The 14,889-nt window shown below is 54.2% G+C and overlaps 6 protein-coding genes and 1 non-coding gene across 7 annotated transcripts; 2 read left to right on the forward strand and 5 right to left on the reverse strand.

Moving 5' to 3' along the window:
- Positions 1-468: 468 nt before the first annotated feature.
- Positions 469-1,198, reverse strand: SMAC4_09931 (uncharacterized protein). The gene is made up of 2 exons (XM_003342784.2): positions 901-1,198; positions 469-828 (listed from the first exon to the last, which is right to left on the reverse strand). Exons 1-2 carry the CDS (start codon positions 1,188-1,190, stop codon positions 681-683), a joined length of 438 nt encoding a protein of 145 aa, XP_003342832.2. The 5' UTR covers positions 1,191-1,198; the 3' UTR covers positions 469-680.
- A 1,311-nt stretch (positions 1,199-2,509) lies between these two features.
- Positions 2,510-3,838, reverse strand: SMAC4_13734 (uncharacterized protein; the record flags this gene model as incomplete). The annotated part of the gene is made up of 1 exon (XM_003343577.3): positions 2,510-3,838. One exon carries the CDS (start codon positions 3,836-3,838, stop codon positions 2,510-2,512), a length of 1,329 nt encoding a protein of 442 aa, XP_003343625.3.
- Positions 3,839-4,337: 499 nt separating this feature from the next.
- SMAC4_09418 (uncharacterized protein) lies at positions 4,338-8,071 on the reverse strand (the record flags this gene model as incomplete). Its single annotated transcript, XM_024656012.2, has 2 exons — positions 6,508-8,071; positions 4,338-6,424 (listed from the first exon to the last, which is right to left on the reverse strand). Exons 1-2 carry the CDS (start codon positions 8,018-8,020, stop codon positions 4,338-4,340), a joined length of 3,600 nt encoding a protein of 1,199 aa, XP_024511782.2. The 5' UTR covers positions 8,021-8,071.
- Positions 8,072-8,239: 168 nt separating this feature from the next.
- On the reverse strand, positions 8,240-8,710 carry SMAC4_10890 (uncharacterized protein; the record flags this gene model as incomplete). The annotated part of the gene is made up of 1 exon (XM_066091042.1): positions 8,240-8,710. One exon carries the CDS (start codon positions 8,708-8,710, stop codon positions 8,240-8,242), a length of 471 nt encoding a protein of 156 aa, XP_065947029.1.
- A 1,361-nt stretch (positions 8,711-10,071) lies between these two features.
- Positions 10,072-10,533, forward strand: SMAC4_13735 (uncharacterized protein; the record flags this gene model as incomplete). Its single annotated transcript, XM_066091579.1, has 1 exon — positions 10,072-10,533. One exon carries the CDS (start codon positions 10,072-10,074, stop codon positions 10,531-10,533), a length of 462 nt encoding a protein of 153 aa, XP_065947030.1.
- A 404-nt stretch (positions 10,534-10,937) lies between these two features.
- SMAC4_13736 lies at positions 10,938-11,009 on the forward strand. The gene has a single exon. It is a non-coding gene; the product is annotated as a tRNA-Arg (tRNA).
- A 4-nt stretch (positions 11,010-11,013) lies between these two features.
- On the reverse strand, positions 11,014-14,531 carry SMAC4_09121 (uncharacterized protein). Its single transcript, XM_024655991.2, has 2 exons — positions 11,407-14,531; positions 11,014-11,282 (listed from the first exon to the last, which is right to left on the reverse strand). The coding sequence occupies exons 1-2, from the start codon at positions 14,278-14,280 to the stop codon at positions 11,112-11,114; spliced, it is 3,045 nt and encodes a 1,014-aa protein (XP_024511771.1). The 5' UTR covers positions 14,281-14,531; the 3' UTR covers positions 11,014-11,111.
- Positions 14,532-14,889: the final 358 nt, after the last annotated feature.

A 14,889-nucleotide genomic window follows, 5' to 3' on the forward strand; every position in this document is an offset into this window, starting at 1 on the left:
ATGATCCTTCCCGAGTATCTTCCTCCAATATCCTTCCTTCCTATGACGCCGGCGTCGTCACGGGCACCGCCCTATTGCCGCCGGAGTGCCTTGGTTGGTTAGGGATCGTTCTTGTGACAGCAGGGTTTCCCTTCTTGGCCTGGCTAGCACAGCCCGATATGAGGGGCAGTGCAGCCGGCGTACGTATTGTTGGCTGGAATACGCCAGGGATTATTGAGGGGATTCGGGTAGGTTGTGCTATCGGTCGAATAGACTCTCCGACCGAGTTGGCCTGGTTGCCTGAAGCATTTTGAAGGGTTCGAGAGGCTCAGCCGTGCGGCTCTGCGAGCCTCGTGCTGCTGGGTTAGGGTCGAGGTCGAATGTCCGTGTGACAGCTCTGCACGTACCGAACTTCTTTGGCATAAGGAGGCCTTGAAACCGAACCTTCCTCTGGAGGTTGAAGGGATCAACAAGGCCTTCGAGACCAAGGAAGATTATCAGCTGAATTGAACTATTGTTCCAAGCCCAGAATACTGCCCTTGTCACAAAGGATACCGTCGATGAAGCAGTAGTGGAACCTCGGAGGTCTGAAAGATTGATAAAGAAGGCTCGGAAGTAGTAGGAGAAAGAAGGTGTAGAATACTAGTTTGGAAAATCGGCTCTATATTTTTGTAGTAAACTATAATTATTCGACAGAAGTTTCACATTAGAGACAAAGGCAGTTGGGTTGATGCATCAAAGTCGTCGTCGCGCTGGTTGTCGTCGCGCTGGTCGTCCTGTGTCGCGCCGTATATGTCGAAATGTGGCGGGTCATCGTTTAGAAAGTCGTGGAAGAGCTGGCTAGGTATACTTGTTGAACGGGATGTTGGTATTAGCTTGATGTAGATATCACCAATGGAATAGAAATTGAATAAAACGTACGGCTGTGTGGAATTGTTCTCATCGGCGTCGGGATGATGAGGATTGTGGTCGGGCGGAACTTGTGCTGAAGGGAATGGGGATGAGCTGGGGGAGCTGGAGGATGGTTGTCTGAGATCCATGGCGAGGCAGGGCGTCACGTGGGCGGTGTCCGGGTACAACCTGGAAGCTCGAGGGTGGATGACGGAATGTGTCAAAATGATAGGAAACAGCCTTCCTTTATTAAGCAATGTTTGTCTCGCACTTCCCCGAGAAAACCTCACACCTTCCCGTCTTTTACCATTCGCCCGCATTTCTCACTTTTTGATTGATGGAAAGTGTGTGTGTAACTCCACGGAAGGGGTGCTGAGGACTTCTGGGTTCCCCAGTTAGCTGGCTCAGGTTCGTGAACGGGATGTTCAAATCACTAACAGGAATAGGTGCGATTCTCACCAAATCTGTTACGGTTCTGCACACCCCATTAACGAAACCACCCACCAGTAATGCCAACGAAATCAGGTCAAAATCAGGTGAGGTGGTTGGACCACTTTTGAAATCTGACAGGTTACGGGGGCAGCGAAGGAAACCTCCGGACTTAGGCAGCTGCAGAGCCCAGCAAGGCCAAAGAATTATTGGAACCAATCAGTGGTAGTTCTCCCAAAGACCTGAGTGCCTTGCAATTTAATGCAGGTTTGTTTGTTTGTGGTTTGGTTCTTCGGCGTCTTCCTGTTCCGCAGACCTGTCCAAAGTCAGGCACGTGCATACTTTGAGTGGAGTCGGAAGCTGCCAGCTTCGGATCCTAGAGTTGTTGTTGGCTCGTCGAACGCCACCAAATTGCAGGCGTCTTCCTATTTCGCAGCCCGCCCCATATGCATCTCTCTTCAGCCAATCGACTCGTTTACGAAGGTGTTAAAAGCTACCCCGACGTACCCGCTTGTTTTCTCTATCGTGGTTCTTGCCTGCATTTGACAGGAGATCAGCGTCCGTCTTCTCAGTTGGCGCGGTGGGTAGGGTATATTGCAGCGCAAGCATACCCCTCGAAGATGGCGAAGATCTGGGCCGCCGTGTCGTGCGAACCGAGCAAGGTCAGCGGTGCGCACTGCTGGTGCTGGTGCTGCCCGTGGGGCAAGTAGCCTCGCGAATCGCTAGAGAACGTTCAGGCGCGCCGCTACGCTTGGAGGGCCGAGGGAGAATTCTTCTTGAACGTGGAGAGGCAAGGCCTGCGTATTCAACTCGGGAGATCGTACACGAGCGGACTGATTTCCTCGTATGCGTCCATTGCGTAGAGCTCGACAAGGTAGATGAACCTGGCTCTGGGTAATAGCATCGTCTCCTGGCTCATCGAAGAAGAGCTTGTTGTTGTTGTTGTTATTTTTAACGTCTACTTCCGCCTCCCGTAGGGCATGAGACGTGCCACATCGGTGAGTCTAGCGTACAAAATTATGAGCAGTGCCCAAACTGTCCACCGAGACCATTAACCCGAGGGCAACCCGAGGCCTATTGCCAATGTAAATCATGTGTTGCCCGTAGCGTAAACGCGGCCCAACACCTCCAATCGAATCGCCCAGTGGGCGAGCCGCCAGTCTATGGCGGTTCCCGTATAACATAGGAAGAGACATAAGAAAAGGCGAAATCACTCCTCTCCACTCTCGCTATCGCTCTCGCTCTCCCCCTCCCGCAAAGCCTCCTCCCGTCTCCTTACGCGGTAAACTAGCCTGTCCAAATCCACCGTAACCCTCTCGATCTCATGGCCTTGGCCAATTTCTACCCCTTCGTCCCGTAGGAACCCGGTGAAGTTGTCAGCGATGCCTCCGTCGTCAGTGTGCTTCTGCCAGAGTGTCCGGCGCCAAGCCTTCCTTGTGCAAGTCCACGAAAAGAAGTGCGAGGTCTGGATTCTAGCAACAAATTGTTGCCAGTAAATACCGATAGCAAGGGAGAGGTTCTCCCGCGTAGCTGCTTCGCCTGTGACCGGGGAAACCGCATGTGCCTTCCTGCAGAAGAAGGGGTGGAAGGGATTCTTCCAGCTTCCACAGAAGCACGATAGCAGGGCGTCCTCGTGTTCGAAGCGCTCGTGGTAGTCCTTGAAATCCCCGTGGCCAGACCTGGCCGCGAGGAGGTGGTGTAAAGAGCGTCTGTCCAGCTCTTTTAGTTCGTCGTTAGGTTTGGTAGAGACCCCCAGCCGGTAGTCTGCATACGACTCTGGCTTGTTCGCGGCCCACCACGCCTTGAAATCCGTACGCGCCTCTCTCTTAGCGAGCCGTCTTGAATGCGCAAGAGTAGCCAAGCCTTCATTGACTACCTCTCCTCCTTCAGCACCCGCCTTAGCGAGTTCGTCAGCAATCCCATTGCCCGTGATGCCCTTGTGGCCGGGAACCCAGCGGACGCTGACCAGATCAGGACCATATCCTTTGCAGGTGGCCCGGAAGTCGAGGAAAGCCGCTTGTGACGACGCAGCTGGGGTTCCGCGGAGCCCTCTAATTACGGACGTGTTATCAAGGCATACTGTGATGTGTGGCCGGGCTTGTGCCTCCGGGAAGAGCGCCACCGCGGCCTTGAGACCATGCCGTGCCCCTTCCGCCTCCGCATCGAAGACTTCTGCATATTCTAGTTGACCGCATCCGCGGCCAATTTCTGTCTGTCCTTGGAAGATTACGTAGCCAAAGCCTACGCATTCGCCCTCTGGTCTTTCTTCTTCCGCGTCCGGGTCCTCCGCGTGCGCTGGAAGGCCCATCTGCTTAGCTATCATAGAGCCGTCGGTGTAAACGACGATCTCCGAAGGATCTAGTTGGAGAAGCCGTTCTTTGAAATCCTTGGCTGCCCTGTCCTTAGATGTGGGCGCTGGATCCTTGTGAGTGTCTCCGTTATAGACGGGCGGCTGTAGAACCGGCCGCGGGAAAGGCAAGGCGAGCTGGGCAGCTGTCTGCAGCGTTGTAGGGCGGCGAGGCAGGCCGTGCGGCGTCATTCGGGGTTCCGAAAGACGCGGGACGAGCGGGTGGGCGGGATCTAAGGTGAGGAGACGCACAGCGTGCCGCCGCTGGGCCGCTTCTAGAAGAAGGGGGACGGGGGGCAGGCTAGCTTCGCGGTAGAGAACGGCTAGACGCGTCGTTCTCCACACCGGTAAGCTGGCACGGATGGCAATGTTCACCGCTGTCTGGACTTTATGGACGAGGTCCGCCAGTCCGTTGCTAACAAGTGGAAACTCCCCTTGTTTGCGGTGAAGGGCGTGCTTCTTATGGCCTGGCCACCAGATTTCAGAGCCAAATAAGGCTTTTGGCAGGACAACAGCCTTCATAGCCTTCACCATGGAGCCTGGAGGAGCGCCGTGGTAGACTCTGTTGAGACCGCGTATGTGGGGGACCACCTGCTTGGCGGAGGCGAGCCTGTGCTCAATGTGATGCTTCCAGTTCAGCTTGCTGTGGAGCCAAATCCCCAGCCAACGCATTGCCGGCTGTGCTGCCACCTCAACTCCTCCGTGCGTAATGGTCGGGAAAGGCGCAGTTAGTCTTTTCCGGGGAAAAATCGACCGCGTTGTCTACTCCCCATTGGACCATGGCGTCCAACTCTCGTTGGGCCTTCTCTGCAACCTCTTCGTTCGAAGAGCCAGTTACAAGGACTGCACAGTCGTCTGCATATCCAAAATGCTGCGCTTCGCTCTCCCCGAGGCGATGGACTGGTTCTGTGTAGAGCAGGTAGATGATTGGCGAGGCTGGTGAGCCCTGAGGGAGCCCGCATCTAAGGCGACGCATAGGAGTAGTCACCCCCGAGTATCGAACGCAGGCCATACGGTCCGTCATAAAAGACTCCACCCAGCGGACCACGCAGTCTGGCCACCCTTGCTCCCGCAAACGTAAAACCAGCCTATTCACTAGGACGGCATCAAAGGCGCCTTTGACGTCCATAGCTACCAGTGCAGCAACAAGTCCCTTGTCGAGTGTAGCTTCGATGTCGTGAATCAGAGCTCCCACAATGTCAACGGCCGAACGCCTTGGGAGGGCACCAGCCTGCTGGGGATTTAAGACCCCGTTAGAAATAGCCGTCCAAGCGATCCGCCTACCAATAAGGCGTTCAATGCCTTTTCCAAGGCAGGAAAGGAGTGAGATGGGCCGCCATCCCTTGGCCGTCGTTTGATCTTTCCCCGGTTTCGGTATCATAACCACTTCTGCCTGTCGGAAGACTTGGGGGTGGTAGCCGGTAGCGACGCAGCCCTGATAGAGCTGTTGGACAGAGTCTTTAATGGATTCCCAGGATGCTTTCAACATACGGACCGTAATGCCGTCGGAGCTGGGGGACGTATTGCCAGTACCGCAGAGGGTTTTGTAGACTTCGTCCGCATGGACGACGGACGACCAGGATAGGCAACGGCGTGGTACCGTGGGTACCCAGCCAGTTTCGAGATCTTCCTCTTCGCTGTTTCTTTCTAGAAGGGCCGTACGGAGTGCCTCCGCCTTGGCTTCTGGCTCAATGATGGTCTGCCCATTGATAACTAGCGGTGGAGCCTCCATTTGGTCACGGGGCTTGTGCCACGCCACGATCCGAAAGATGTCCTGGTCATTTCGCGCCTTTGTAATGAAGTCGTCGACGAACAGCTGCTTTGCTTCTCTGACTACCCTTTTAAACTCTTGCCGAAGAGCTTCTACCCGTTGGGGGATGGGATTCGGGTTGTTGTGCCGATAGTTGCGGAACATTCTAGAGGCCTGTGCACACGTCTTGTTCCACCACTTTGCGTTCTTCTCAGGTCTCGAGGGCCTGCAAGAAATTTGGAGGGCCTCTGTAAGGACGTTGCAGAGGGCCTCGGCGAGCTCGTCGAGCCTTTCCGGGGAGTCCTCGCCTGTAGGGAGGAGCGGGACCGAACCCATGAGAAATGAGACGTTTTCAGCATACAGTCTAATAGCCTCTGGGTCTTCGCGAAGGACCAGTCGACGGCGAGGGAGTTCTACCGGGTGTGTAGGGATGTCCGTAATGCAGACTTGGTGGTCTGAGCCGCAGTCCGCCTCTGGAGCAATCCTTGTCGAGCAGAGTGGTATGTTCGAAAAGGTGAGGTCGATGGTATTACCACAGTTGTGGGTAGGGACGCCAGGTGCCGTCAGCAAGTCGAGGCTATGCTCTGTAACATAGTCGATAATTCGCGTTGCACCTTCTGATGTTTCCGCTCCGGGTTGCCAGGTGTGGTGTTTGGCATTGAAGTCACCAGCGAGGAGTGTCTTTGTCGTTGGTTGCCAGTTCTGCAGGAGCTCGAGGGCTGATGCATCATTTGACCGGCGGTAAATATTAACGAAAGTGACACCCTGCGTCTTTACCCATAGTAGATCTCTGGTATCGCCGAGTGTGTACCCTCCTGCTGCCATTCCGTTACGAACGTACGTAGCGACGCGTGGGTGAGTAGCAGCGTCTTCTATCCATGTGCGGGCAGGAGTGTAAAGAGCGTAAAGGGGGTGCCCGGGAATACCGCAGCGGTCCTCGTAGAACCATGTTCGTGGCTCCTGGATCATAATCACGTCCGCTCCAGCCTCACTAGCAGCTTGGAGGGCAATCTCGTGCGTGTCGCGTGCTCGTGCTACGTTAGCCTGAAACACGCGTATTCTAGGATTGTTCAGGCTATCACGAGAGGGGGTCGGGTGTCCACTCATTGACCAGCGGCCCTCTTGGAGGGCGTTTTGTGGCGGCTAGAGTGACGGATTGCGTCGTCGGAGGACGTGTAGTCGCTCAGCTGGACCACGATCGTATCCTCGTCAGGGCTGTCCGAGTTCTCCGGGCCGGAGGGTGCAAAGCTGTGGCTGGGCAGCTCGTCGGAAGACATGGCGGTATCTTCCTCACTGTCACGAGGTGCAGGACGGTCATACTTCTTGCTGGAAAGCATGCCACCGTTGCGACGAATGTCGCTGCGTTGTTGGGGGGTCGGGCGGATGACAGTATCTCCCTGGCGTTTTGGTCGCATAGGGCAACCGTCGTGGGTAGACTCGAAGGGGCCTCGGCAGTTGGCACACTGAGTGTGGCGGTCACACTCGCCATGAGCAGCCTGTCCACATTGGAAGCATCGCGCAACACGGGGGCACGCCTTGCGGCCGTGCCATTCTAGGCATTTGGCGCACTGGTCGAGTGGGCGCCTCTTTTGGACGAGGCGGCTGACGTTGCTGTCGTCGAAGAGGCGAAAGGAAGACACAGGCTTTTCGAAGGAGATCAGCCAGGTTGTAAAGGCCTCGCCAGGACGGTAGTGCTGGGAGGGGCGGAGGGCGACGGCCTTCTGGCCGGTTTGGACGAAGACTTCCTCCTCGATGGCGGCCGTAGTGTCTACGGGGGCCATACCCAGACGCATCGTCATGGGCACGTTCTGGACGGCATATGTGGCCCATTTCTTAGGTACTTCGACCTGGACACAGCCGAAATGGGCTCCAATCTCATCCTTTCGGGCAAGGAGGGTCTGGCGAGCTCCATCGTTCTTAGGCACAAGGGCGAATCCGGTAGGGACCTTGTGGCATCCGGCAATGTCGGTGGAGGGGAGGCGGAGGAGTTTCGTCACTTCTTGGCGAATGGCGAAGGTCTCCGTGTCCCCATAGGGGGAATGCTTGTCGAGCCGTAGGAAGACACGGCCTTCGCTCTGGGGCGACGTGGGAGTCGGAGTAGCCTTGCGGGTAAGTCCGGAGGTGTGGGGGGTAGCGCGGGAAGCGGAGGCGGAGGCGGAGGCGGAGTTTGAGCCTTTGGCTATCTCCGCGAATGTGGCGGGTCTTTTTCCCCTGACTGCTGGGGAAATGGAGTCCGGGGTAGGCGAGGCTGTTCCCGGGGTGGCCTCCAATGCGGCGGTGATGGTCCGTGCGAGGCTTTGGACTTCGCGGGCGTGGGCTGGAGATATGACCGAGACGCGGGCGAGTTCGGTGTCAATGAAGGTAGCAAAGGTCCGGTAGACCTCGGTTTTGGCAATGGTAGCGGAGATGACGTTTCTCGTGGTGGACGAGATGTGTTCGATGGGGTTGGCAGTGGCGGTGAAGTGGGCATGACGGTCTTCCTCGTTTGCAGTCCGGGCTCTTTTGGCCGGCTGCGCCGTCGTGTGGGGTAGAGCCGGGACGCAAATCGTGTCCGGCATAGGGGTGACCGGTATCATAACCGGCGGCGGTGTTTTGGGGGCCCCAGAGGGCGACGGCGTAGACATCTAGTCGTGACAGTTGTTGTAAATTTGACCGTAAAAACGGCAAATTTGTGGGAGTTAGTAGTTTTGCGGGCAACCTGGCGTTAACACTAACACTTGGCGCCAAGAATTTTAGTTGTAAGAGGAAGATGAGATCGAAGAAGAGCTTCCAGTCCTCTAGCGGGCTGTCGTCGCGTCGGAAGTCGCGTAGCCTGTCCCCTGTCTCGAGGGAATCGACACGACTCATCTTCCTCCGTCAGGCAGGTTGCTGACATAGTAGTGCTGACAGATGTACCACGAGGGATGCATGCTCTTGGGGAGGCCATCTGCCTTTCTCATGGACGGTGGGATGCCGTTGTTGAGAGCTGCTACGTCGATTGTGGCATTCTCCTCCGTCACAGCGGGCGGAAAAGGCAGGTGGTCCGCTATCCGCAGATGGGCAGTGAAGCCTGGCAGCGGGCTCCCGGGGTACGGCTTTGTCCAGTCTAGACCGGTGAAATTGGCAACGTCCTCGCGGGTGGGATCTTCAAAGCCGGCTTCCAGCGCGGACCAGGACATCGGGATGACATTGGAGGCGTTGGCAAGATATGGGATATTGTCAAAGTAAATATAAGTAGTGTCCGGGTCCTTTGCTGCCTTGGTGAGGTGGCCATGGCCGAAGAGCAATAGCGCCAGTGACAGAGCGCCAGAGCTGATGGCAAACTTGACGGACATGATGGAAAAAAAGAAAAAAAAGACCCAGGCGGCTCGAGGTCCGGTAAAGAGGTGGGTTGTATGTGATGGTGGAACAATATCTTGAAGGTCAGTTCAACTTGGGAGCATGGCAACAGTTGATTTTAAGAGAGGCATCCATAGATAAGGTAGGTAGCCACCTTATTAGCCTGGCCAAAACATGTGCCTTCACTTGGTCGTTGTACTTTTACCTGACACTGGAGGTCTGGTACCTTGGCTACCTAGTCTAGACATGGATAGAGGTACCTAGCTGCCGAAACCGGCCTAGATCATGCAATTGAAAGTAGTGTACGTTTCCGAGGTACTGAACTTAGTCGCCTCATTGCGATTAGTCCAAGCACGACTGACCCCAGCCCGAGCCGCTCCAGGTTAGTATACAATGCTACCCCTAACCTATTCCTGATTTTCCGTCGAGGCCTGGATCCCGCACAACGGGACCCGGGAGACGGAGATGATCCCCTTTTCCGGGGCTCAGGCACTGCAGCAGTGTGATGTGGACTGCAGCGTACCTGCGTCAGGGTAGAAGGTATCCGCCTTGCACATGGCATCAGTTCCGCTTGATGGTGTGAGCGTAGACTGTAGAGATAGAGTGGCGCGGTGGCAGACGCAGGAACGAGGAGTCTGAACCAAAGAGGAAGGTGAAGACCAACTGAACCTCAATACAACATAGCCTACCAACTGAAGCCTTTTCTGTCGCTACACCTTGCACTAAAAGAAAAAGCAGGGGGTTGTCGGCCCGCAAAAGCTTGTTGGTTATTGCCTCTTGGTTCCTGAAAAAGAAAAGCACTGTGTCGACTGCAGTCATTGTTGTTGGTTGTTGCGCTTTCTTAACATGAACCCTGCTGGCCGAGAGTCGAGACTCCATCGCCATCTGGTCCGAGTTTGTCGTGGAAGATAGCAGAGTCACAAATACATGTAACTTTCCTCATTCAGGATCGGCAAAACAGGCCCTTTTAGCGCGCTGTACTGGTAGGTTCCGTATGCGCTCTAGACTCATGCTGACAGTCGGGTCCGGGCGAGTAGCCCTTTCCTGGGTCAATGGTACCTAGTCTAATGCGATGGACCCGTGATTTCGAAATCGCTCTTTCCGCGTCTTGAAGCCAAAAGGCGAGCACACATGGAAACATGCATCCTCTATGATGGGATGTTGAAGGCATCACATTCTTTGGCGTTTCTGCCTAAGTGGATACGATCCACACATAGCCACCCTGTATATAAACCACGTCGGACTTCGTCCTCCCTGCTCTGTTTTCTCTCTCTCTCTCTCTCTCAAGTCAATCAATACACCAAATTCACCCCCACATTCACTGCCACTTGTGCTGCCTCATCCCGTTACCTCCAACATGGACGACCCCATCCTTGTCCTTCCTGACCCAGACAAGGAATTTGAGGTCCAAACAGATGCATCCGACTGGGCAATGGGTGGTCAACTCGGCCAGCGAGACGAGCAGGGTCGACTCCACCCCGTTGCATTCTACTCAAAGGCATTCCGAGGACCTGAGCTCAACTACCCCACACACGACAAGGAGCTCATGTCCATCATCTGGGCATTCAAGGAGTGGAAGCCATGGTTGAGCGGCACGAAGTACGAAGTCAAGGTCTACTCTGATCACAAGAACTTGACCTGTAAATTATGCATCCGTACTCCGTTGAGCTATTGCTCAGGCCTTTGTTTTCCAGATTGTGTTTTCTCTCCTGGTTTCTCTGTCCGTGGTGAAGATGTGTCTGATGTCCTCATTTTGCCCAAATATATCTTCCCGATGTTCGCGAGATGGGACAGCATTATCTGTTGTAACTCGAATTGAAGTTAATGATTTGTTCCGACAAAACATATACCTGGATTCACTTCTTTTTTTTTTTTTTTTCAGAAAAAGTCTCTTGCTAGAGTGATGCGTTCCATGCGCGATATGTTCATAGGGGGTGGGAGGCGAGGGGAATTTCACGGGGCGATCATAGTCTGCACAATAGAACACTGCATCCGCTGAGAGTAACTTTTCCCATATGCGGATCCTCCCAGAATAGGATTTCATGAGCGTTGCGTCCTCACGCTATAGACCTGACAGGAGAAAATGGTCCTGTGAGAGTCGTGCGAGTGAAGACCGTGAATTGTCTGGTTTGCATTCATAACTTACACCAAAATAGGTCGAGTTCCACTGTACCAAGACATCAGAGGTACTTGAGTCGTTGATATAAGCCGAGTAACCAATAAGGTCCGCTGGCTCAATGGCAGAGCGTCTGACTACGAATCAGGAGGTTCCAGGTTCGACCTCTGGGTGGATCGATTCATTTCTTTTGAAGTTTTTTTCCCTGCCATTTTTCTCTTCCTTCTATAACTGTCTCCAATAGTTTGCATTTTCCCTCTCCTTTCCTTTCAACCAGACTCTCACTGTGGCGGTGGTTCCGACGGTGACAATATAAAGGTGCCATATCTGCGAACCCAGTTGATGGTGTACATGGATTGTTGGTATCTTGGGTTTGGATCCCAATACTCCATGAAAGACGCGTCCGAGCTATCCTCAACGTTGATTTCACCGTTGTTATAGAATACCAGATCCTGTCATCACAGAGGAGCGTTAGCAACTGAACAGAGAGCGTAAGAAGCAACATGAGGGAGGTTCTTGGAGAGGGCAAGGGACGGCTCCAGTCAGATATCATCGGTCAGTTCAACCTATACTTACCCGCATGATGAGTCCAATGCTCTCACTCGACAAATAGCCATCGTTGAACAGGTTCTGAGCCCATTGCCGCAGGTTTTGCTGGAGCCGATCGCTCCCAGAAGGAAGGCCTTCATCTGTGCCAATGTACCACAACTCATCCTCTGGGCATACGAAGCCGTCTCTTCGAACCCGCCTATCCACATTGACATTGCCTTGAACTCGCCACGCACCACCGGGTGTAGGGCCGTTGGTGGATTCGTGGCCATGGAAGACTCGGATGTTTTGCACACCGATATAAGTATGCCCGTTGACTTCTCTCAGGAACGGGTAATTGTTGAAATCGGCGTTGATGTGGAAGTGAAACACGACCCATCTATCTGGCTCGCCATGGTTGAGGGTGTGTGTGTCTCGATATCGGTCGTACTCATTCCCACTCGGCTGGCCAGGGTTCGGTCCGATCCAGTACGCCAGCTCGAGCAGGGGACCGGCCCGCGTTCCGTCAATCCACTGCCACCGGGCGTAGTGTGGGCTTAGATGGCCGGCCAAGATGCCCTCGAGGATGACGCCTATGAAGGGCTGCCCGTTATTTCCCGCCTCCATCCACCAGACGAGCCGGCTGAACAGTTTGACACCCGTGCTGGATGACCGCAACTGGACGTCGCGCTTTCTCCGTGTGCCGACATAATGACAGAATGCTTGCTCCGTTCGCTGGTTTGCCCTTATTCCTGGACCAGCGCGCAAGGGGTTAAGGAGAACATAGTTGATGAGTGAATGTGGGTCCAAAATATCTCGGTGTTGGTTGAAATACGCCCGTAGATTGTCAGCCTCAAGAATTGTGTCGTAGTGGCCTGCAAAAATATCGTTCCATACAACCGAGAATTGTTTTAGCACACTCTCTGCCGCCGTGAGCATCAGCGCAGCATACTGTGCGAGCCTTAGGTAATGATCGAGCTTACAGTCGGAAGCTCTTCCATAGAGGACGCAGTGCTTCGCAGCCTCCAGCTCCAGAGAACGTTTCTGGTTCGCAGCCCCGGTGAACATGTCACCAGGATCGACAAACAGAACGGTGGCTGGACATGTTGGGTTTTGCATGTAATCTTCCAGTAGCGTCTGGAACTCCTTGTTTTGCACGCCGCCATAGGGATCATCATCGCCTCGCTGGACCAAGGCCACTGGCGGCTTACAGCAATACGCCCAAGCGCCGCCGTAGCAGCCACTGTTTGTCCCGGAATAGGGGTTGGTGACTTCGGTGGCCACCTTGATTCGGTCCGGGCCACATACGTCTTCGCAGATGAAGTCATTGCCGGGAAACTTGGGCGGGTCTGCCTTTTTAACCCATTCGCAATTGGTAAAATCAGCCGGCGTAGGGTTCTGGCAGCAGTAGTGCTTGTTCCCAGAAACACAAGGCTGTTCACCGCCGTCGGCGGTATTGGTCGATACTATCTTGTTCGGGAAGTCACTGGGACAGCCCGTATTGCAGGTTGGTGCCTCTCCCACCCATTTGCACATCCCATACGAGGACGTAGACGCTACGTTTGTGCAACAGGCGCTTTGGTGCCGCGAACTGCATCCAACGCGGAGGGAACCGACGGAGACCTCACCACTGTTGCAACCAGGTTTGCAAGCTCCCGAATTCTTGTGTCCTCTCCATGTACAGACGGGCAGGTCCTGGTCCGAGGGGCAACAGAACACAGACACACCGTCGGCAAGACAGTTTTCTGTACTCAACATGGCCTCCTTGTGGCCATCACGCTGCACTGCCTTGAAACCGTCGGGACAACCACCGTAGCACCCTGACCAGCGGCATGTCTTGACGGGCTGTGGAAGATCGCGGACGGGCTGTTTGATGACAAAGTTGGGCATTGCCATCTGTTTGCGTCCAACAGCCGATGTCAGGGCCTTGATATTGGTGCCTTCTTTATCGTCCTGGCTCATGGCCCAAACCATAACGCCTGGTATACACTGACCCCTGATGATATTGGCCTTGAGACGCCATGTGGCAGCGTCATCAAAAGTCACCCACTGGTCGCCCCACGATACACTCTTGACAGCTGCTTCGCGGTGGAGCGTGGGTGTCAACTTCCGAGCGCTGATTTCATCCTGGATCTCGGGATGAAGAAGCACACCGGTCGTGCCAGAGCACTTGCCGGCATTACCACCGGAACTGATTGGGCATCCGGGTGTATTACAGCTTTGGCTGGTTAGAGCAAAGCTACGGCTGTAAAAGGCCATCCCGAACGTGACTTTGGCAGGCTTGATGTTGTTGCGCCACAAAAGGTCAAGTGCTTGTTGAATCTCCGTCATGTTTGAATGAGAATTCGCGTAGGGACCGGTCCATTTGTTGTCAATGTCCCAGGACCCGTGCATGTCGTAGGTCATGACGTTGAACCAGTCCACGTACTTCTCGAGGTTGACAATGTCGAAGTGTTGTAGATACCAGTAGCTGGCAGGAAGAGTCAGCGAAACCTGCTTTTTCAAGCCGCCACCTTTCATCCTGTCGTACAGTGCCTTTTGAAAGGTCACAAAATTTTTGTAGTCGCCGCCTCTGCCACTGCGATCCTCGGCAACTGGGTATTCCCAGTCGATGTCGATGCCATCAAAGCCGTACTTGTTCATAAGTTTGACAAGAGAGTCAATGAACTTTTTGGTGTTGGCTGAAGACGCAGCGATGTCGCTGAACGTTGTCTGCGTGGGACCGGGGTCGTTGAAGGCCCAGCCGCCTACGGCTATCCAGATGCGGATGTCAGGCTGAATGAGCTTGATGGCACTAATACGCTGCATATATTCGGCCGTCTTTGAGTCGCCAGCCTTGATCTCAAATGAGTTGGGATCAATGGTGGCGAAGGAAAAGATAACATCGGTGTAATAGCCGTACGGGATCTGTTCGGGCAACATCGCGTAGCAGGGACGGTTTGTCGTTGACCAAGCCTCATAGTAGCCAATGACGCGCGTGACGGGCACGCTGTCGACACTGCATGATGGTCGCTTTGAATCCAGTACTGTTAGCGAGTGGCTCAAATGAAGACTGGAGGATAAGAGGATAGGTTACCTTCACCGGGTTGCCCTGACAAAACTCTTCGGTGGTTCCACAGAAGCCGTACTTGCTGCAGCAGACGTTCAGAGGACATTTCTCCGACTTGCTCCATTTCGTAGAGTTCCACGTTCCCGGGTTGCAGTCTGATTTCCGATCACATCCGCTCTGGCATCCGGTTCTAGAAATGACTTGGTCAGAAAGACATATAGAAGCAGAGATAATGGACTGAGAGATAAGAGTGATGGGTGGATATGAACCTTGAACTTTGAACTTACCCACAAAAGTCAGGACCAAAGCCGCAAAACCCGGCACTGGAGCAACATCCTATCGGACACAAATTGGAAGCACTGCATTCCTGTTGAAGGGATAGTTGCAACTGAGATAGAAGAGAAAGCAAAAGAAGGAGGAGCTTGGCCATGATGATAATGGCACTGCTCAAGTCGACAGAAATTCAACTGCCAGTTCAAAAT

Source organism: Sordaria macrospora, chromosome 5 (assembly GCF_033870435.1).
Source record: "Sordaria macrospora chromosome 5, complete sequence".
NCBI lineage: Eukaryota > Fungi > Ascomycota > Sordariomycetes > Sordariales > Sordariaceae > Sordaria > Sordaria macrospora.